Source organism: Sceloporus undulatus, chromosome 5, assembly GCF_019175285.1.
Source record: "Sceloporus undulatus isolate JIND9_A2432 ecotype Alabama chromosome 5, SceUnd_v1.1, whole genome shotgun sequence".
Taxonomy (NCBI): domain Eukaryota; kingdom Metazoa; phylum Chordata; class Lepidosauria; order Squamata; family Phrynosomatidae; genus Sceloporus; species Sceloporus undulatus.
Genome location: NC_056526.1, coordinates 82,154,478 through 82,177,737, shown reverse-complemented (window position 1 = coordinate 82,177,737; position 23,260 = coordinate 82,154,478). Strand labels below are relative to the sequence as shown.

Below are 23,260 nucleotides of genomic sequence, written 5' to 3'. Positions count from 1 at the left end.
AACCCCCCCCCCCCCCCCGACACACACATTTTACTTGTGGAGCAATCCGTTTTATACTTCTACATTCATAGGCAGTTTCCTCCCATCTTCTCTTATGCACACTGTTCTTGGCAAGATAAGTAATGCAAGTCTACACACAGCAGGTGTCGTTTACTGAATTATACCTGCATCATTACAGCGGTGGTATTTTCCTGCCATTATCTAAATAATTATGTACTGTACTACTTATTTTTAGGGCTATCTTTGCAATGACTCAAGGCAGCTAGGCTTTCACCTTAAATAAAGTCTTCTTAAAGAAATGAGAAGACTTGCAACTTACCATTCCAGGTTGATGGAACACATCGCCTCTCAGATTCTGCACCGGACCACAGTAGCTGGCATGACCATTGCAAAAGCAACTCCCACGAACAACCATTTCGTAAAGTGCGTAGTAGTACTTATCTAGAGGATTGTGAAGTTTTCGTCCAAGTAAAGTATCTCCAAGTGTGTGGAGCTTGGTAAAGTTGATTCTCAGGTTTGTAAAAGTGATGAGTTCTGGGATTAAGAATGAGGAAATAATTGGTTAATTTATTTCAAAGTTAACATTGCATGGATATCCAAAGGTGGTTTTTAAACAAAGCCAGACCATTCATCCCATTTTGCCTAGGATTCTTTATTGCAACTGGTAATGGATCTCCAGACCAATACAGTTCTTTTGTCTAAAATGTACTGTATATCTTAAACCTGAGATGTTAAGGATCAAATGTGGGCAAAGTTGTTGTACCACTGAGCTAGGACCTTTTCAATAAGCTTGCCAAATTCTACTGCATATACAAATATGTCAAATAATTATGATCATCACAATGATTCCTAACACATTTCTATCCATTTTTCTTCCAATGAACTTAAAGCAGCATACATGACCCTCCTCATGTTGACTGTAACCTCATGAGTTTGGTCATGCTAAGGAAAGTGACTGGCCCAAGGTCACCCAGAATGTTTTGTAGTTCAGAGACTTGAACATGGATCTCCCAAATCTTGGTCCAATGATCTGTTGCCACATGATTATGCATTACCAGAGCATTTTATAAGCAAGACAAAGAATGGAGTTTATCAGACAAGGGAAATTGGAAGTATAATCCATTGGCAATCTGAGCGCAATCATGGGGTTTAACGTTATTGCATGATAACCCACTACATGCAAATTTGGGCAATGGCATGCTATTTTCGGGCAATGGGAAGCCAGTTCGAATGCAATTCGCATTCACATAAATTCGCTGAACTATCAAATTCCCGTGAATGCGTTCTGGCCCCACTTTCTTCTCATTCAAAATTAAGAGAAATTCCTCATGTGTGATAAAGTCCCATGATAACAGGCATTATGACTGGAGCACTGGAGACCAGGGTTTGAATCCCTACTCGGTCATGGAAACACTGGGTGACCTTGGGCAAGTCACGCTCTCTCAGCCTCAGAGGAAAGCAAAGGCACCCCTCCGACCAAATTTTGCCAAGAAAACTCCATGATAGGTTTGCCATAAGTCAGAAATGACTTGAAGGCACACAACAACAACAACAACAACAACAACATTCATACCTTGGATGTATGGATCATAAGGATTTGCTATTTCAAAGCTAGGATCCAAGGCTTTGAATACAACCTGTAAAATGTAAAATGTTCACAATTTAAAGCACAATTTAAAGGGCAAAAGCATTAACTGAAATAAGTTTTCATATAACAGATGAACAAAGGCTACATCATTAAGATGAAGGCTACAATCTAATACACAGTTCTGACACAGATACACAATCTAATACACAGGCCCTGAGACAGTTCAATACATTTACAGTGCAATTAGTTAACAATTATATCAGTTCAGTGGTACCTGGGAGAAAATCCCACTGAACTGATATAAATGTAAATGAATTGCACTGTAAATGTATTGGACTGGGTCAGATCTGCACACTACTTCTCATCCTTCTCTGTTGGGCTCTGCAGTGCTGCCAGTACCTATAACTGTACAAGGTGTTAAAATAATACTCAGAGTTTCCAAGTTCTATTTACAGAGCTTTACTACAGAGTATATGCAGCACTATATGCACAACAATGACTCTTCAGTCAACCATCCACTAACAACAATAACCCACACTGTCCATAGGTCAGGCCAGTATTTATACATATTGTTTATGGCATTATGTCCTCACACAGGTGTATGCAATTGTCTATTGCATCGGCCTCTTGCATGATGCCTATTGACTCATCCTGGCCGCATCTTTCAAGTGGTTTGACAATGACACTCCATGTCTGTCACCAGGGTGCAACCTTTCCAGATGTTGCATCATTCAGCTTCCTCAGCCAGCTGCCATGGTCTGTCCTGTGAAATTCTAGTCTAGGTAATGTACATACATACATACACTGACAAACTGCAAATGAATCCAAACCATCATGTCAGTATATATTTAAATAATATGCATACCTCCCCTTCAGTTGAAGGCTCAATATCTGAATACCTTGAATCACAAACAACATCTCCAACTTCTCTGGCTGGCCTTGAAGGAATACCAGGGAAAGAAGCAGCACAGTTTTGGGCAAAATATCTGTATACCTTCCAAGTTTGACCATAATCTGCAGAACGTTCCACCAGCATAGCAGCAGGGCGAAAGGACTGTAAAATACACAATGTCAAGATTATTTCTAATTTAGAGTCTATCATGGTCATCATGAGGACAATTTCAGTGCTTGTAGGCCTCAGGAAGACACACACCCCTGTGACAACTCCCAGGTGTTTACATTTATGGTGAGTCAATCACGGACAGGATCCATTGTTGTTTTCTAGCATTTGCAATGGCATCCAAAGATAATATTAAAAGTAGCCATTTAAAGAATTCTCCCATAATTTACACTTTATCTTATATAGTTTCCTTTCTACATATTGTGACCAAAACATCCCAGGACAGAATCAGCTCACAGAAACAGTCTGGCACTCTGGGCTAATATATCAGTATTGGTAGACCAAATTATGTGCACATTTGAAGGCTCTCTAGAACCTCAGTGGAGTATTAAATAGGACCATATTTCCACCAAAGCATGTGTTACAAAGTAGGAATGAACAAAATTTGGGGATCACCCCTGTTTTATATTTTTCCAGTCTTAAATTGGGTTTGTCCTAAACTATTTTTTTACCAGTTTAAAGTTCAGTTCATCTTGAACACTGAGAATGTTTTATTTCAAAGACACATTTTATATGCATTGTTTGTATTGGATAATTCTCTGCAAAATTCAGAGAAGAGTGAAAGCAAAGGATTATTGAGCTTTGGATTCTGAATTGATTCTAAAGTGTGAATTTAGGTATATTTGCATTAATTCTGAATCAAAGTAGTTTCTCTGCCATCTGGATAAATTTCATGTTTTGATTCACTTCACTGAACTTTTGTTACAAATGTATTTGAAGCATGGAAGGTAGAACATCAGTGCTTAAGGACATCTGACACAACAGAGTGTGGAACCATGAAGCTATGCTTATTCTCCTATTTTACCATTAAACTTCAGAAAGCTTAAATTTCAGAAGGCTGAAAGTATACTTAAACAGAATGGATTAGCATTAACATTTATATGTGAAATGGGAATTCTTTCTGCAAAACGTATCTGCTTCCTATATGATGTCTAAGCTGATTACTACAGAATAATATTTAAATACCAAACAAGAAATGTAAACATCATAAAAGCCAAGATCAAATTGAAATCACAACTCAATAAACCTACTTAAATATTACATTTCCATGTACCTTGAAAGTCAGGATAAGATGGCTAAACTGAAATACGTTTTCCAAATCCAGCCTAATGCTAACATGGTCAATACCTGAAAATGAACAAATAAGTTTCAGCAATATGAATTACCTCCCCCTCATTAATGAATAAATTTAATATAAGAGTCAAGCTCACTTATGTTTCCCCTACTGGTAGGCATATTAATTTTAGTGAGGTTTAAACTGAACAATACAGTGGGCCCTTGGTATCCACTGGAGTTTGGTTCCAGGATCCCCCGTGGATACTAAAATCCGTGGATGTTCAAGTCCTATTGAATACAATGGCATAGTAAAATGGTGTCTTTTAGATAAAATGGGAGAATCAAGGTTTCCTTTTTGGAATTTTTAAAAAATATTTTCAAACCGTGGATGGTTGAATCCATGGATAAAGAATCCATGGATATGGAGGGCCGACTGTACAACAAAACATGTGTCTGTGGCAGTAAATGAACACTAGGGCTGCATCTGCACTGCAGAAATAATCCATTTTGACACAGCTTTAACTCAATGCTGTGGAATTCAGGGATTTGTAGTTTTGTGAGATATTTCACTTTCTCTGTCACAGAGCTCTGGTGCCCCACCAAACAATAAATCCCAGGATTCCACAGCACTGAACCATGGCAGTTAAAGTGGTGTCAAATTGGATTATTTCTGCAGTGAAATTGCAACCTTAAAGTTTAGAAAGAAAAAACACACAAACCAGCTGAATCTAAATTTAGCATGATTTAACACTTACAAACATTTTTGATTTTGATCTCAGCATTGGGGCTTACACCCACAAACAACAGATAACAGGTTTTTAGAGGTCACATATTTGCAAGTTTAGCCCTCAACTCTTTGAAACAGTTATTTTTTAAAGCCTGTTTAGTCTTCATTACAATCAAATCCAATGCATATATCTTATTCCAAAGCCGTTTCAACCATGAAGAACCATAGGTATCCTCACATAGCTGATCTAAACACCCCTAGGGCTTCAGAAGAGTACAGCTGAATCAAAAAGTTCAAGGCATTGCATAAGGGAAGCCTCAAGCAGAACGGCAACAGAATTTTAATGAGGTTTTAAAGCTCGGCTCATTTTCTTTGATATCGCCCTTCCAGAAGGACTGCAGGTGCTCTGTTCTTCAGAAGGAATGAACAGTTAACATATTGGAAAGCAGGTGACTATTAACTGCATCTTATCATGGAATACTATGTATGTGTATGAACAAATCTTGCCAAGAAAATTCTATGATAGGGTCGCCTTAGGGTCGCCATAAGTCATAAAAGACTTGAAGGCACACAACCACAAATTTTCTGTACTAACGCTTGAGATTATTCTTGGTCATTTTCATTTCCCCCCTCTATTTTGCCACAGGGAGAGCAGGTGTCTTTTAAGCTAGAAGAAAAGACAAAATAAAGCTTATGTGATCTTCGCTTCTCCAATCCTCCTTGGTCCCAGTCAATAGGCTTGTATTCAACAAAAACAAAACATGGTTCATATACACTGTCCCTGGTATGCACATATAGGTAAGTGTCACTTTAGATATTTAAATATAAAGCATTAATTCCTAATGAAAATAAATGAAATCTGGTCTTGTTCTTTGTATGCAACAAATTATGTGAAATCATGCTGTTGGGCTCCACAGATATATTTGAGGTTAGGCTTTATGAATCTTGATTTCTGGCCTTATTATAAACCAGTGTAATTTTTCACTGGTAATACCACACACACACAAGAAAAAAAGAGAGCAAAGAAAGTACTCTTCTACCCAATGATTTTAAAAAGAAGAATTTGAACAGAGACCACAATGAAATCAATTTTGGCTAAGGACCTAAAGTTAGTGGAAGCCACTCACCATTTTCAGATTGCCACCACTTCTTTTGGTCGGTCTCAAAATCTGTGATCACATTTTCAACCGAGTGACTGTTGGCTTGGAAAAAGGGGTGATAGGGATATCTGGAATCGCAGGTGAAACATTTCTGTTCATCCTAGAAAAGCCGTTTAAGCAAGATAAACGATAAGCATATATGTCATTAATGTCCATACAGGAAGTTTATCTCTTACAACTGTGCATTTCTATTTACCGGTATACCTTCTTGTTGAAAATACTGGACTTACTACACTTCAATAACATACAGTATTAAATTAGCTGATATTAGGTAGTGGTAAAAAGCATGAGCTAGTAACATTTCATGGTGCTCATGAACCCTTTCATGGTGCTCATGGCTCCTTCCACATACTAGCCATAGCCTAGCCATAGCCTTGAATGATACACAGATATAAAAGAGGTCTTTCCTACTTTCTCTCCCAACCTGATGTATTTTTTTCAAAGCTAAGACTTACACCTGAGGAAGAAGTGAACAGCCAAGTGAGGCCAGATAAACAGGAAGAGTAAGCACAGGAGAAGAGCAAAGTCATTGTGAGAAAAGGAAGAGGAAAAGAGGAGACAGTACGTGTACCAGGTCACTGCAGTTAGTGCATTTAATTAACATCTAGTCACACTGGAGAACTGGAAGTCCTTTTGACTCCTGATCATATCATTTTGAAAAATTAAACTTTTCACTATTCCTAGTTCAAACTGAAGAGCTAAGGAGATCTTATAAGAACAACATGTTCTTGTATCTCCTTTTTTCCAGCAAGAGTGAAAAGTTTAAAGTGGTGACAAATGATTGAGTGCAGGACTGAGCAACGAAGCAGCCTGCCTTAATGCCAGGAAGGGTTTAGAGATGAAATTCCTTTATGACAAATTAAAAGCATTTGTAAATGATGAATGCAAAATGTAGCACAGTATATATGGATTGCTTAGGAATGCATTGCAGTTTAAGCATATGGATTCTTTAGCGCTGAAGGGTGGAAAGTCTATTTACCAAGTTCAGAATTTTTTTTGATTAAATTCCTTTTAGACAATTGTTTCAATCATGTGCTCATGCTATAGAAATTCACAACAGTTTTACAATGTGGTTCTGATTTAGCAGTTATCATGCTCACACTACCTGAATATTTCTTAGCACTGAAGCCAACAGGATCCCTCACATCATACAGGGTTTCATGTGATCAGTGGGGCCTTTCAGAGTTTTGGATACTAGCAAATTTATTTCATATCATTCACCAACATTAAATTATAATCCTATTGACAGGGTTGTCTTGTTATTGTTGATCAATTAGGTGCTCTGATGGTTTAAATCAGGAGTGGGCAACATCTGTCACTTGAGGGCCACTGGTGGCTCCCCTAACATGTTTTTTCCAGGCCACTATATCCCTTTCCCCCCTGACAAAGACTGCATGTGATGTGAGACTTCTGGTGTAAAATATTGCTTAATTTACTACATACAATGGGACCTTGTTATCCTCTGGGGTTTAATTCTAGGAGCCCCCGTGGATAACAAAATCTGTGGATGCTCAAGTCCCATTAAATATAATGGCAGAGCAAAATGGTGTCCCTTATATAAAATAGAAAATCAAGGCTTGCTATTTGGAATTTATATATATTTTTAATATTTTCAAGCCGTGGATGCTTGAATCCGTGGATAAAAAAATCTGTGGATAAGGACAGCCAACTGTATATTATGGTCATTTGGTTACGTTAAGTGCTGTGTATCAGAGGTAATAAAGTAAAGTGTTGTTGGGTAGGAGGAGAGATAATGGAATATAGGAAGAAAGTAGTGATCAGCAGTGTCACTAGGATTGGTGTCACCCAGTGCAGTAATTCATGGTGTCATCCACCAGGATCTCCTGGGATTGGGGTGTAGATGGGAAGGAAGGTCTCACCACATGGAACTCAGCATCCTGAGTTCCCCATAACCCCCCAGCCAAGACATCCAAGACAGAATGCCACCCTGAGCAATAACAGTTTTTTAATTTCAAAAGATCTCCACCCTCAAGAAAGGAGGAATTCACAGCAAATAGCTTACCCCCACATCCTGCAGAGGATAACAGAAGAAAGGAGCCAGATAGATCAGGATGGGGGAAAAATTTCTCAAATTTTTAAATATGTCATTGCTTGTAATGTATTTATCTTACATGTTGTACACCGCTTTGATCCTGGGAAAAGCGGTCAATAAATAAACTATTTATTTATTTATTTTATAGATCAGGATGAGGAGGCTGTGGGAGGAGGAGCAAAGAGGGCAGTGACATGCCACGAAAAGTCCCTCCTTTCTTTCTTGGAGAGGGGCCTTGGGATGCCTCGCTGTTGGCTGCTGTCACCCCATCTGATGGTGTCACTCAGTGCAGTCTGCAGTGATGCCACTGGTAGAGATTGATGGAATGTCTGAGGGGATTTGGCTAAAGTTGGTGAAGGACCATTGATATATTTGATAAGCTCAGTTAAGGTAATTAGTTAGAAAAATGAAAGAAATGAGTGATTAGAATAATAGAATCGCAGAGTTGGAAGAAACCACAAGGGCTATTCAGTCCAATCCCCTGCCAACCAGGAATACACAGTCAAAGCACTCTTGACAGATGGCCATCCAGCCTCTGTTTAAAAACCTCTAAAGAAGGAGACTCCGCCACACTCAGCATATTCCACTGTCAAACAGTTCTTAACATCAGGAAGTTCTTCCTAATGTTTACGTGGAATTTCTCTTCTCGTAGTTTGAATCCCTTGCTCCATGTCTCTGGAACAGCAGAAAATAAGCTTGCTCTATCTTCAATAGAACATCTTTTCAAATATTTAAACATGGCTATCATGCCAATGCAATTCTGAGTATTCTGAGACAGAGAAAAATGTACTGTATTAGAACTTGGGATTATCTAATGAATTGATCATTCAGAACAAACTAAAGACCATTGCTGTGCCTTTGAAAAGTTGGTATCTTCTCTTTGGTGCTCTCACCAACAGCTAATTTAGGTATGTGTGTGCAACTATATCATTTTGTTAGCTATTAGGTTTTGGGAGCAAAACGTTTGGTGCACTGAAGGAAAAAATCAGTACAGCTGTTACTAGTGTGTGCCTAACCCATGCATGATGCCTAATCCTAACTACCGCCAAGTATTTTCAGTGATGATTATATGACTAACAGAAGCAAATGTGCATCCGTGAAGGGTGGAGTTCCTTCATTTACTGGTGTGCAGAGGCATGTGTAACCTGGTGCTATCGCCTTCTGAGCTGAAGTTTATATTTTCAATGGCTTTTTCAGAGAAGCATGTGGAGGCATGTGGAGGCACAGGTCACCAGTTTACATTTACCCTTGAAATTCACAAAATCCTTCCACTAAGTTTTCTTATCCTTTTTTTGTTAGATTTTAAACCAGTAAATGCTAAACAAAAATGTAGAGTTTTATTATAATTTCAGTTTCCATTACATTGACTGAGAGGCACCTTCAGTGCAATGTATAGATTGCTCCCAAACACTGATGCGACACTTGGCTTTACTTGCAGAGAATCTGTGCAGCATTATCAGGTGATAAGCTGATGAGCAAGAAAGACTTTTCAATAAAAAATGGAAATAAATTGTGCAAGACAACGCGGCATGTTGCATTGCATACCAGTAGTGTGAGAACAGTATGAATGTGTTCTACTAAGCTCACAATGCTCTCTTGGCTGTTCCAAGACATTTTGCTGCCTAAGGCAATGGATAAAATGGTACTTTTACCCAAGTCAAAATGCAGGTGTTTGGAATCTTATTTCAACAATAGCAGTGGTATAGAAGTTAGTTTCAGTTTATATTATTTTCTCTCCCTTCAGTTTAATGCGAATGTAGAAAGTCTGTGAAGACAGCTAGGAAGATGCCACTGCTATCCTGCAGCACCTGCTGCAAGACAGTTACCTTCCTCTGCCTAATGAAAGGGCTGGCCTTCCTCCCTACATGTAAAAAGGAGGGCATTTTAAGAGAGAAGATATAAACTGTGATGGATGTTTTAAACAGACGTTGCGGTATGATTTTCAATTTAAACGTAAAACAACCTCCCAGTTAATTGGAATTATAAATTCAAATAATGTCACCTCAAGGTAGCCAATGATACAGTATTGCTGTGGACCAGTGAGTCCACAGGTTGATGAAGCTGTTAGCTGTTCACTACGACCCACAAGCAAGTCCCCAATAGATGGGTAACAGGATTCATTTTTGCAGCTGTTCCGGCCATATAGAAAGTCTATCAGTAGTACTGTCAACAAAACAAAAATAAAATGTAACTTGTTACATTTATAGGCTAACAGTCAATGGAAACTTAAGTTAAATAAGCCTGCACTTAGACTTATATCAGATATACCATTTACAAAACTGGTTTTTGAAGGCGATTTCTAGTGATCAAGAGACTTGGATGCAATTGATGAGAATCCGCTTTTAAGTTGTTCTGGGATTATTATTTTTTAAGGGCTCTTTAAGGGTTTGGGTAAGAAGTGCAAACTAGTCTCCCTGGCTTAGAAACTCACAGAAAACAAATATGCCACAGCTTTGTCCTGTATTTCAAATAATTAATTCTAAACCTTATTTACTATTGAGGTGATGATAGATTAAGGTTACACACACACACACACACACACACACACACACACACACACGGTGTATAAAACTAAAAAAAACAACCCCAAAAATGCAAATGCACTCAGAAAAAAATACAGAAGTCTGGACTTTATCTCCCTGGTAATTTTAAATGTTACAGACTGACATGAGCATCCACATTTTTCGGTATCCTGTATTACGATATTAGTGGTAAATTTGTCATTGATTCTATCAAGATTTTAAAATGTGTTGGAGATGAAACATAAGTAACTGTTGCAGGGCTTGACCAGACTGCTGATCCAGTGTTCCTTTGTCTGCAACCCATTCACAGCAAAGCCTTTGCCTGAAATGACTTTAAGCATCTTTCTGCCACTAAGCTAACTTTCTCTTCACATTTATTTGGCTTGTTGAAACATGTTTGTGCCTAAAACACTGAACAGGCACAGGGCCCTTGGAGGCTTTGTCTGCTTAGCATTACTTGGCTCAACATGTTATGACAGAATATATGAGGGGATTTTGTTTTAAAAAAAGAAATCTGCACTGGTTATGAGGGAATGTTTTATTGTACAGTTGTAGAAACAGCCGTTTGTACTTATGAAAATATAACTGCTGAAACAACAAAATTTCTATTTGCTATTTAGCATTCACTCCAAATAGGCATCTATTTAGAAGCCAGGTACCTGGCTAATATAAGTTACACGGATTTGGGGTGCAAGATGGCTCTCCACTCATAGTCACAAGATTACAAAATTTTAGAGATGGAAGAATCATCTCAAGGGACAGCTAGTTCGATCTCTGCCCATAAAGAAAATCCACAACTAAAGTTTCCATCTTCTGCTTAGCCTTTCTTTAAAGAATCCATCATCACAGAGTCCATCATCACCCTTCAAGGTAACCTAGTTCTCTTACATATTTATAGAAGTAGCCCTTTTTGCATCTCAAAGTATGCCAAAGAGCCCTTCTATTCTGTTGGGAAAGGAACCCATGCTGCATACAAACCAGCTATGTTCAAAAGTAAGCAGCTTGGGTTTTTTTTTTAAAAAAAATACCTGAACATGTTCTTAACTTACCAAGGTTAAAAAGAATAGCCAACAGAGCCCACATATTCACAAATCTCCTTGCTTCCTCTCCGCTTCAGTCAGAGTGGTACCTGTGAGGTAGAAAAGGAAAACATTTTGGAATATCCAAAGCTTCCAGACATCAGATATGGTTTTTATGCATATGCTGTACTCAGATTTAGGTTGCATGAAATAATATGACTATAGAAAAAAGAGAAAAAGGTGGAACCAACACAATACTTTGATGTCCTGAATATTAATACTACCTTATATACTTGACTATAAGTCAACCTCATGTATAAATTGAGTGCACGTTTTGGACCAAATTATGGATTTTGATATGACCTGTGGATAAACTGAGAGTAAAACCTAGGGGCATGTAACCAAGGATCTAAAGGATGAAGCAAAGAAAAACAATTCCAAACAACTTACAAAATCCCACCAGGCATAACTTTTTGTGCTCAAACTAAAAGGCTGGCTGGGAGTGTATAGAAGGGCCAGTGCTTCCAGGACAGATTACACTCTTATCTTTCACCAGGAGATAGTTCCCGTTTTTAATCAGAGTTAAAATACAGTATTTACATCGACCCATGGACAAGTCAGCTTGGATTTTTTGGGTAATTTTTTAAACTAAACTTTCTAGACTTTTACACAAGTACTGTATATACAGTATTTCATATTTGAAAAAATATCTAAGGAAATTTCATAACAGACCTGGAGTTTGGGCAATAGATATGCATAGAAAATATACAGTCATAATGAAACTAGCATATCACAAGTAAAATGTAACAATCTTCTTATTTGATAATCTCTTAAATAAATTCAGAGAAGTGCAGCTGATGTGTCTGATCTCAGATCCATGCCAAATGGATGTCAGTAGGAGATTTCCTCCTATACAATATGGCACCTTCAGCAGAGGACTGGTTCTTCTCAGGATCACAGGAAGGGAGGATACGGTTCAAGGTAACCTGGTTCTCTTACATATTTATAGGATTCGGGGTGAACAGTGGAAAGTGGTAAACTACTGCTGCCCCACTGACTTCTGCCAACTGAGGCAGTTGTCTCACTACCTCATATTAGTGCCATTCCTGTATTAACCACATCTTTCCACTTAACATGTACATTTTTAAAAAAATGTGCATTCCAATTACTAGGAAGGGGTTAATTATTTGAATCACAACAGGTTCCAGATTTGGATTCCAGAGTTTATTTTATTCAGTAATAAAATAAAAGTTGGATTAAGTTCAATACATAATCATCCTGATATCATCATGAACATGTAAAATTTCTTGCAAGCATTTCTGAAGCCCCAGTCCATTTCTTTGACCACCACAACACAGCTTTTTTGGTGGTTAAACTGTGCAAAATTTACGCCTGGGACTGACAGATGGACAATAAACATATAACAGCTGTGGGCTGAGAAGACAGTATTACTAATGATATATTATCAATGTAATAAAGTAATATTGATATAAAAATAACAATTACATACTCTCAACCTTTCATAGGTGAAAATGGGAATATGTGGCCAAGCAATATCAGTATGTGGAAAAGAACTCACAAGCCAGGAGAGGCTGCAACAGTTTGCTTTTGCCTGAGCATATTGGGAAGGACAAGATTTTCTCCCTTCTATTCTCTCCCCCCTCAATATGCAATTGGAGTTGGAGACCAGTTGGAGAATATGCAATTATGTTACAATTTTATTATTATTTATTATAATTTTGGGGGAACATAAAAGGAAAAGTACAAAGTGAACGCTAGCAAAGTTATGTGTGATGAATGAATTCTACACACACACACACACACACACACACACACACACACTTAGTATGTATATAGATTTGGAAATACTGTACAGTCATCCCTTCCGATTCATGGGGGATCCGTTCCGGGGACACACACACACACACACACACACCGTGAATTGGGAAATTGCAAATATTGGAGCCCCATTGATTACAATAGGGACGCTCCCACGTGTGCCATTATATCCCTCCTGGCTTGCCGCCCACAAAAGACCGAGAGATGCAAATGGCAAAACCACGAATCAGGACAGACGAATGTATTCGATGGATTAATAAACATGTTAGTCTAGCTCATGAAGAAATTAAAGTACTGTAAAACATATTTGATATGTATATGACAACAAATAATGCTCATCATTACTAAGTAATTAGTTTGTTAAGGTGAGTGATTAATTCCAAAGGACCTTTGCTTATCAGAGAGCCTCTTCACTCAAATAAGTCTTTGCATGATTCCTGTTATGCATGTAGAATTTCCTTCCAACTCTGCCTTGATATGAGTGGCAGGATAGTGGCGAGATTAGTAACAGACAACATGAACTATCTATGGAAATTGTATGGCCCTCTAGATGTTGTCGAACTGTGATTTCCAGTGCCCCCGGATAGTATTGACAATTGTGGAAATGCCAGAAACTGCCATTCAGCATCTGGAGAGTTGCTGATGCTTCATAATCTCAGAACTTAGTCCAGTGGTTGACTAGTGCCACCTGAAGTCACTTGAGTAGAAAGTAGAGAGCAGAAAGTGGAAATATGGGATATAAATTGAATAAATGGATGGATAGATAGATGGATATGACAAAGAGAGAGATGACAAAACTTTAAAGTTCTGTACTAGATGAGACATTTCAAAACATTTTGCTAGGTGCGTTCTTACCACATAATTTCTGAAGAAAGCTTATGGCAGCTCTTGTAGCTGGTAATATTAAAAGATAGGAAAATCACACCTATTACATTGACATTCCTAGTTGAGAAATTGCTGCAAAGTAAGAAATAAATCTACATGATACGACACCTTGCTCAAGACCACCATAAACAAGGCAATGTTAAAAATCTCTTGTCTGTCAGCTGTAACAACGATCAGTTAATGTTATCTCAGTTATCTTTTGCTGATGTTAAGGTTTGTATATCACCTAACAGTTTGTAGAGCACAGCACCAAGCTAAGCATATAAAATATTCCCTATCTATCACCTTAATAGAGACATTCTCACTATATAGGAAGAACATTGAAGGTTTTAAAATGTCTTACCTGACCTTCGAATTACAAGTTGTAGAACCAGGGGCAGCAAACTGAATGTAGTGAAGTAAAGATGTACTGCTTAACTGGAGCTATGAAGTAAGCATGTTTCCCCTCAGGCATCTGGGTGTAGATGAAAATGAGAAGTAGTCTTAAAACCTGCCAAAGAGGTGATTTGTTAAGCTATCCTGCCTGGATAGTTGACTGAATTTTTTTTTCCTCCCCAAAAAGCAAACACATGCACTAGAGACTGCATTATGTCCATTTGTCATCACAGTTGAACGTGGCATTAATTTCACTCAGGAAAAGAAATTCTAAGCATTTTAGAATGGAAGCACATTACAATAAAAATGGGCCTGCCCCTTAATATCACAACCCTGTCTCAAGTCCTCCATCTCCATAACACATAGTCAAACATATTCTGTGTGTCAACATCAGCATTGGTTGGAATCTGTTACGCACTTGAAATCATAAATTGTTTTATCTGTACAGCAGTGTGTATCTGAAATGAGGGACACAAGGGCTTGTTCCGTTTGGATATTATGTCCCTTGGTCTCAGTATATGTGGTAGTTACTTTGGTCCCTTATGAATGAGAAAAAAAATGCACCCTGGATACTTTCTATTGTTCTTCTATACATTTTTCTTGTTGCAAATTACATCTCAAGTACTGAAAACCTAGGGCTAGTCTACATGTAAGTGTATTATGTGAATTGCTGTGGATTTTTACACATTTGCATTGACACTTAATTTTTTTCACTTTCCTGTGCAAATTCACATCTACTGGCCTTTCCTCTGCTAAAAATGCACAACTATACGAATCCATGTGAAGTGGAAGGACAGCTGCATGTTAGATAATGCATATCCTGCATAGATACTCCTATAAACTCTGGTAAAACCATGATTCCTTTTTCTGCAGAGTCTGAGGAGTTTTTTGTGCTGCGCCTCCAGGAAAAAAACTGAATTCCTCCATGTTGCCTGTGGAGGGGTTGCATTATATTCAAATACAATGAGAAGTACTTTATTCATGTAGACCAGCTCCTAAACAATCACTCTTTACTTTCAATAAATGAATCTAATCAGTCTTTCTATTGTGAATTTCCAAATAAGGCAGCTTCAGTTTATGACAACCTTAGATGAAAGATTGTTTTATTTTTTGATGATCATAAGGTCGGAAGGTTGACAGTTTGAGGCCCAAGTGCTGCATAATGGGGTGAGCTCCTGTCATTAGTCCCAGCTTCTGCCAACCTAGCAGTTCAAAAGCATGCAAATGCAAGTGGATCAATAGATATCACCTTGGTGGGAACGTAACAGTGTTCTCTGCAGTCATGCTGGCCACATGACCACCAGAATAATCTTTGGACAACACTGACTCTTTGGCTTAGTGACAGAGATGAGCACTGCCCTCTACAGTTGGATAGGACTAGACATTAATGTCAAGGGGAAACCGTTACCTTTTACCTTTATAGGTGAGAGGTCTCCATCACACAACATCAGCACCTTATCATCAATAACCCTGCTCAAGTCCTGTACATGCAGGGTTGAGGCTTCCTTGTTTGAGTCTATCCACCTGTAATGCAGTCTTCCTCTTTTCCTACTGCTCCCACTTTGCCAAGGATTATGGCCTTTCCTAATGAACCATATCATCTCATGACATGTCCAAAGTTGGGTAGCCTCAGTTTGGTCGTTTGGCTTGATTTGTTCTAGAGCCCATTTGTTGGCCATTTGGGCAGTCTATGGTATCCATAGAGCTCTCCTCCCGAACCAAATGAGTTGATCCTCTTCCTGTCAGATTCTTCACTGTCCAGCTTTCACATCCATACAGAGAAATCAGAAATAGTATGGCATGGATGATCCTGACTTTGTTGTTGTTGTTGTTGTTATTATTATTATTATTATTGTTCACCAAAAACAAATAACATACATCATATATTCCTACATCATATATTCAACATCTTAACTCAATCAACAAAACATCTTAACTCAACAAACAATAATTACAAAACAATACAATCTCCATACCAACATTATCCAAACTATATATCCCTGCCACCAAATTTTCTTAATAAAAAACATTAAACACATATATCAATTTCCCTCCATATAAGCCTTGCTTTTTCTAATATTTATTGTTACATCTTAAGTTAAACCTAGTCGTACGATTCTATTTTAATCAAAAGAAAGCATCGCTTTACCTTTACTATCTTTCTGTCAAGTAAACTTAAATGTTGTTTTTCTTCATTACTTATATTCCTTTTTATTCTTGTTTTCACTGGTTTGATATTATAATGTTTCCCCAACTCTTTCCCACGTATTTATATAATATTTGTCATGCCTTTTTAATGGATTCTTCAGTTTTCCCCCTTATCCATCTGGTCATCCTATCCATCTCTGCTGTTTCATAACAGTCTTATCAACCATTGTGCCACTGTCAGTATTCCCTCTTTTTGTCATAATTGAGCACATACCATACTGTTACATGTTGTCATATAGAATATGAGTCTTCCATGCTTTTTCTCTATATTCTCATTTATCATTCCCAATAGATAAATCTCTGGTAAGAATGCAATTCCAATGTTTAATCCTGCCTTGGAGTTCAATGAAAATGTTTTCAAAGCTTTAGACTGAACTATAAAGGAGCTATCCAAGGTGCTGAATGTTATCCCCCAAATAATTTCAACAGCTTTGTCAGCTCTTCCACACTTCAGAATAAAACCTGGAACAGCACCACTGCTGTACTTAGGAAACCCCAGCCATCACTACATTATACCACTACATAAATATAGCTGAAAGCAAATGGATGGGATATACAACGGAATGATAAAAACCAAAGTCAGAATACCAGCAGCCTATGATGGGAGATGTGCTCAAATATATGACTACTTGGACTAAATATCAAAAGATTTATAGATCAAATGTTTTGTTACATCAAAGTCCCCTGTAGTTAGTAAAGACCGAGAGAGTGCTATGATAAACCTTTCCAAAGATTAATTCTGGAAACTAAGGGCCCAAATAGACAGGCTAAAATAAAGCTGCTCCAGGTCACTTTGGAGGTATGCTGTTTAAATGCTGCATGCATCCTAAGAGGCCGGAAGCCATGCCAAGTCTTCTTGGCATGGCTTCTTGAAACGTGTCAGTCCTTTTGTGGCCAGTGCAGAGCAGTTCTGTTTTTGACTTCTGCTGCACATCAGAATAACCACAAAGCCTCCTCTCATGTAGCAAACTGTAGACCAAACTCAGCCTTAAACATGCCTGTATCATGTCAGGGTTCAAATCATGGCTGCTGCTTCCCCCCCCCCCCAAGCTGTGTCATTATAGGTTACACATTTCCTTTCACTTTAATGCAGGATGACATTTTCACTGAGGTGGGTGCAGCTTTCTAGTAAACAATCCCTATGTGGTATTCAAAGATGTATAGAAGGAAGGAAGGAGTTGTCCTTGCCATCTTATCGCATGTGCCTTCCTTAATAAATCATAATAACAAATTGAATGTGAATGTAGTTTGTTGTGGGGAACAACATGTTCGTTTACCTTTGTATGAACTGAAGATTAGCTTAACACTGACTAAACACAATACCACTCTACATTGATTTAAAAATTCAGGCCTCCACCTGTTAATGACTGAAACATAAAAGGCTTTAAGGAATACCAAAGTCTTAAGATAATAAAACAGAAGCAACTAATTGTCCAGAATCAGAACTGTAAAGCTCTGTTCTGCTTTCTAGATCTTTGTGAATTCATGCTGGAGAAAAATATGATGTGCAGAGTAAATATAAATGCTTATTCTTATTGTGTGCCTTCAAGTTGTTTCTGACTTATTGCAACTAAAGCAAACCTGTCATGTGTTTTTCTTGGCAAGTTTCTTTAGAGCGGGTTAGCCATTCCATCCTGAGACTGAGAAAGTGTGACTTGCACAAGATCACACAGTGGGTTTACATAGCCAAGACAGGACTCATATCCTGGTCTCCAGAGTCATGGTCCAACAACGCGCAAAGCACTACACCACACTGATTCTTTATAAATATAAATGGACAATTACACAAATATGTAATATTTACGTTTTGTCAGGGTAATCTTTCAAACTGTTTCCGGTGAAATGAGAAATATTTGGGGCCTTAAAAAACCTCAGAGAGCCACTTAATATGGAAATATTGGTTTGTATCTTATGCTATTAGTAGATATGTGAATGTAGAGGACGTCAAAAACAGGAGATATTTCATACTGCTCATAGCTAACCTGTGGAATTCACTGTCACAAGATGAAGAGAAATAATGTCTCACAGGGACACACCGATAGCACATGATTCTGTCCAACACAGTTACTGAATTCTTAGTATTCCTCCTGTAAAAACAAGACAAAAACAAACCGACATCATCCAGCCAATATTTTATTTATTCAAGAGTCTTATTTGCACAAGAGTTTTATTAAACACTGCTGGCAAATATTTCTTTAAAATTAGATTATTGAGCCAGAGCTTCTGAATATAAGAGCTGAGCAAATGAACTGTTCCATAGTGTGAAATGGAGCATGATGTCCTCTTTGAAGTTTTTGAAAGGGATTTCACACCTGTTTTGCAGGAGTCAACTTGCTTGGGGAGCTTTTGTACAGGCAAAGATCCTCAATATGATCTGCTGAAACAAGTCCTACTCAGCGCATTTGTACAGGTGGAGATCTTTAAGGACAAAGCATTTTTCATGACCGTAGAACGGAAATCGTTTTCTTTGGTTGCTAAACCGACTTGCGGAATTGAGGAGGGATACCATTTGTGGGCCCAATATCCAAATGCTTATTAAAATATATATCTAGCTTTAGCCTTGCTGGGTAACTGGCACCTAAAATGTACAGTTTATTATCTAGTCAGCTGTAGTAAAGGAAAATAATATTGTGAGAATACTGTTACACAAACCCCACTTCTCCATAGAATGAGAAATTCCAGAGGGGCAGTGCTTGCCCAGATTTCATTTCCCCAGGAGACTCAGGAATTTTTTACATTAGTTTTCAAAGCAGAGGGGTAAAAAGCTAGAGGCACACAGATTAAACACTCCAAAATGCAGCCAAAAGTAGTGCGCCTGCACATCAGTTCTTCAGAGAGAAACAGTAAACACCTCCAAATGCTTTTGGAGCTTGAAGCCAGCTCCTTTGAGGCTGCATGCAGAAATAAAGCAGTTTGACACTGCTTTAACTGGCATGGCTCCATCCCATGGAATCCTGGGATTTGTAGTTCGTTGTGGTACCAGAGCTCTCTGATAGGGGAGGCTAAATAGCTCACAAATCTACAAATCCCAAAATACCATAGCATTCTGACTAGGAATTCTAGCTCCAAAACACACTGCAGAAATAAACCAGTCTGAGACCGCTTTAACTGCCCTGGCTCAGTGCTAGGGAATGCTGCGAACTGTAATTTTGTGAGCCATTTAGCCTTCTCTGTCAGAGAGTTCTGGGGCCACAATAAACTACAATCCCCAGGATTCCCTAGTACTCAGGCTTCTTGGCCATGTTCAAAATGGAGAACATTTTGAAATTCTTCCTGGACAGAAGGTTGAAATGAAGGACATGTCCTGGAAAAGGAGGATGCTGGGCTACCCTGAGTAATGGCATCCCTGTTTTGTGTATTTTGGATGATATAGGACAGGGGTAGGCAACCCTTTTGAGCCGGGGGGCCGGGTTGCTGTCCCTCAGACAACTGCGGGGCCGAAGCCAAAAAATAAATAATTAAATAATTGTTTAAAAATTAAATAAATACATAAACCAGGACAAATGTAGGACAAAATTTTCAAATGGAGGGCACTTTTTAAATGAAAAATGGAGGACACGCGAAAAAATTTGCTGATTTTTTAAAAAAATGTTAATATAAATGCATGTTTCTGAGGCTTCTTTAGACAATTGCCCTCCTTGCCCCTGCGCGTGAGACACCAAAGGCCCCGGCGGCAATCGGCAGCAGGACCGGGCTGGGGCCGGTCCCAAGGCCTCGCTGGGCCGCATCTGGCCCGCGGGCCGCAGGTTGCCTACCCCTGATATAGGACTATGAGACTTTCCACACTGGGGGTTGTTTTAGACTTTTAGATTTTGTTTTTAACTTTCGTATGTCTTAAATTTTAACTTGTAGTGTTTTAATTAGGCTGTTTTAATTACTATTTTTTTGAAAATTGTATTAATGAGTTTTTATATTGTAAGCCTCCTTGGGTCGCTTTTTGGGCGAAAGGCATAAAAACAAACAAACAAACAAACAAACAAACCACTTGGAGATCACTTTTTTCCACCATGGCTCAGTGCCAAGGAATTCTGGAAACTGTAGTTTCCAGAGAGTCAGCCTTCTCTGCCAGAGTGTTCTGGGGCCACAACAAACTACAGCTCCCAGAATTCCACAGAATTCAGCTAAGAATAGGATACGGATTATTCTAGTGACTTTCCCAAGATGCCCTACTCCCTAGCTTTGATTATTTTGATTGATTTTAATTGTATTTTTATTATAATTACTGTTTTATTAAATTATTTTATTAAATTATTGTGTTGATTTGTTTTAACAAGGGAGGGGAAAATGGGATTTATTTTATTGTATTGTATGGTTTTTATTGTTGTGATGCCACCTCGACCTTATAGAAGAGGCGGGGTAAATATTATATTATTATTTATAATATAATTTATTTATATCCTGAATTTTCCTGAAGGAATAATAATAATAATAATAATAATAATAATAATAATAATAATAATAATAATAATAATAATAATAATAATAATTATTATTATTATTATTATTATTATTATTATATTCGTCACCTCTCCTATAAGATTGAAGTGGCATTACAACAAAAACCATAAAATACAATAAAATAAATCCCACTTTCACCTCCCTCGTTAAAACAAACAACAACAATAATAATTAATATGATTTATTTATATCTCTATCATTATTATTATTATTATTAAAAGTGAAGTCAAATGGATTGTTTCTGCAGCCACTGTGGAAGCTACTGACGCCCCCTGCAGGTCAGGGAAGGAATAACCCCGCGCTGCTGAAGGAGTCGAATCAGCTCCTCTTGCCAGAGGAAAAGGGGGGGGGGAGAGAAAGAGCGCGTTCCACAGCCATAGAGTGCTGTGGGATAGACAGCCACTCACTTCCGGTCTTGGCAAGGAGGAGGGGGAGGAGTAGCGCGGGAGGACCGCGTGTTGCTTCCTAATTGGTCCGGGTGGGTTTTGGTTCTCGCTCCATTCCGTTCCGCTGGGTTTTTGAGTGGCGCTGCCATCGCCTTGCATTGCCGGGAGAGCAGCAGCCCCAGGGCGGGCGGAGGGCTCTTTGTCGCCGGCGGCAGGTCTGGAGGTAGTAGGATGCGGCTGGACCGGTGAGAGAGGTACGGTCCCAACCCCTTTCCCTTCCTCCATCTCCAGACAGGCTCTGCCTCCTCCTCTCTCCTTCCCTTCCTTATCTAATCCACAATATTAAGGCTGCATCCACCCTGGAGTAATAACCCGGTTTGAGACCGCTTTAACTCTTTGTTTGGCTCAAGGCTATGGAATTCTGGGAGTTGGAGTTTGTTGTGGGGCCCAGACCCCAAACTCCAACTCCCATAATTCCATAGCCTTGAGTCAAGACACTTAAAGCGGTTCCAAACCGGGTTATCTCTCCATTACAGCCTAAGGTCCAATGCACACTGCAGAAATAATCCACCTTGAGACCGCTTTAGCTGCCCTGGCTCAGTTGCTAGGGAATCCTGGGAACTGTAGTGTTTGTGAGACATTGAGCCTTCTCTGTCAGAGAGAAAGCTCTGGGGCCAGAATAAGCTACAATTAATCCCAGGATTCCCTAGCACTCAGCCAGGGCAGTTAAAGCGGTCTCAAACCGGATTATTTCTGCAGTGTGTGTTTTGGACCTTTGTTCTTCAGAAGTGGGAGTGTTGTTAATGCAGGGCTTTGAAATCCTGAAAGTGTGCAGGTGTCTGCATTCACACATTACAGACTGTTTCAACCATGCTAACAATGTTCTTTGTCCCACAGGTAGGTTTTAATTATTAATTGATTAAATTAATAATAATTGATATTACCAATATTCCAGCGGATGCGGTGGCTCAAGCCGTTAAGACGCTGACTCTCTTGATTGCAAGATCGGGAGGTTGGCAGTTCGAGGCCCATCACTAGTCCCAGCTTCTGCCAACCTAGAAGTTTGAAAGCATGCAAATGCAAGTAGATAAATAGGTACAACTCTGGTGGGAAGGTAAACAGCATCTTGTGCATTCATGCTGGCCACATGATCACAGAGTAGTCTCTGACAATGCTGGCTTTTCAGTTTAGTAACGGAGATGAGCAGCACTCTCTATGGTCGGACACGGCCTGACAACCTTGTCAATGGGGAATACCTTTACCTTTTAATATTAATTTCATCCATCTCCTCCGCTGCCTGTCCTTCTCTTCTTGTCTCAGGAACATCTAGGAGGGACCACATTACTCCGGTTTTGAGGTCCCTCCACTGGCTGCCTATCAGCTTCTGGGCCCAGTACAAGGTGTTGGTTATCACCTTTAAAGCCCTAAATGGCTTGGGCCCAAGCTATCTTAGGGACCGCCTCCTCCCGTACAATCCTCCCTGCGCTCTCCGGTCCTCTGGGAGGAACTTACTACAGCCTCTAAAATCTAGGCTTGCAGCAACCTCCCAGAGGGTGTTCTCTGCTGTCGCCCCCAAACTCTGGAACGACCTGCCGGATGAGATCCGTCAGATAACATCATTAGACAGCTTTAAAAAAGCAGTCAAGACGGATCTCTTCCGGCAGGCCTTTCCAGATTAACCATCCCGGCCCAGGTTCCTGATTCCCTCATTCCTCCCGTGGCCTCATCTTAGTGATGGTTGAGGATCAACAGAGGGATATGAGGGTTTTTAGTTTTTAATTGTTGTTTTTATGCATTGACATTGTGTTTTAATATGTTATACTGTTTAATACTGTCTTAAGGGGGGGAGGGATAAAGTGTTTTT

General features: G+C 39.0%; 2 protein-coding genes across 7 annotated transcripts in view; one reads left to right on the top strand and one right to left on the bottom strand.

Moving 5' to 3' along the window:
• The window catches only part of LAMB4 (laminin subunit beta 4), a 59,496-nt gene extending 40,353 nt beyond the window's left edge, over window positions 1-19,143 (bottom strand). For 3 of the 5 annotated variants that reach the window (XR_006104289.1, XM_042470728.1, XM_042470731.1), the window contains exons 1-10: window positions 18,865-19,143; window positions 18,535-18,639; window positions 14,313-14,423; window positions 11,276-11,355; window positions 9,707-9,867; window positions 5,619-5,751; window positions 3,763-3,836; window positions 2,454-2,642; window positions 1,574-1,637; window positions 320-534 (exon numbers count right to left, since the gene is read on the bottom strand). Coding sequence is in view for 4 of the 5 variants with exons in the window: in XM_042470728.1 (XP_042326662.1) it covers window positions 320-534; window positions 1,574-1,637; window positions 2,454-2,642; window positions 3,763-3,836; window positions 5,619-5,751; window positions 9,707-9,867; window positions 11,276-11,309 (870 nt within the window). In the remaining variant the exon portion in view is untranslated. Of the gene's footprint in view, window positions 1-319; window positions 535-1,573; window positions 1,638-2,453; window positions 2,643-3,762; window positions 3,837-5,618; window positions 5,752-9,706; window positions 9,868-11,275; window positions 11,356-14,312; window positions 14,424-18,534; window positions 18,640-18,864 lie in introns of those variants that run through there. The other 2 variants (XM_042470730.1, XM_042470732.1) reach the window with 2 other exon arrangements.
• A 2,357-nt stretch (window positions 19,144-21,500) lies between these two features.
• The window catches only part of ERGIC2 (ERGIC and golgi 2), a 29,985-nt gene continuing 28,225 nt past the window's right edge, over window positions 21,501-23,260 (top strand). Inside the window, exon 1 of one of the 2 annotated variants that reach the window (XM_042470144.1) lies at window positions 21,501-21,650. The gene's annotated coding sequence lies outside the window, so the exon portion shown is untranslated. Of the gene's footprint in view, window positions 21,651-22,231; window positions 22,294-23,260 lie in introns of those variants that run through there. The other variant, XM_042470145.1, reaches the window with a different exon arrangement.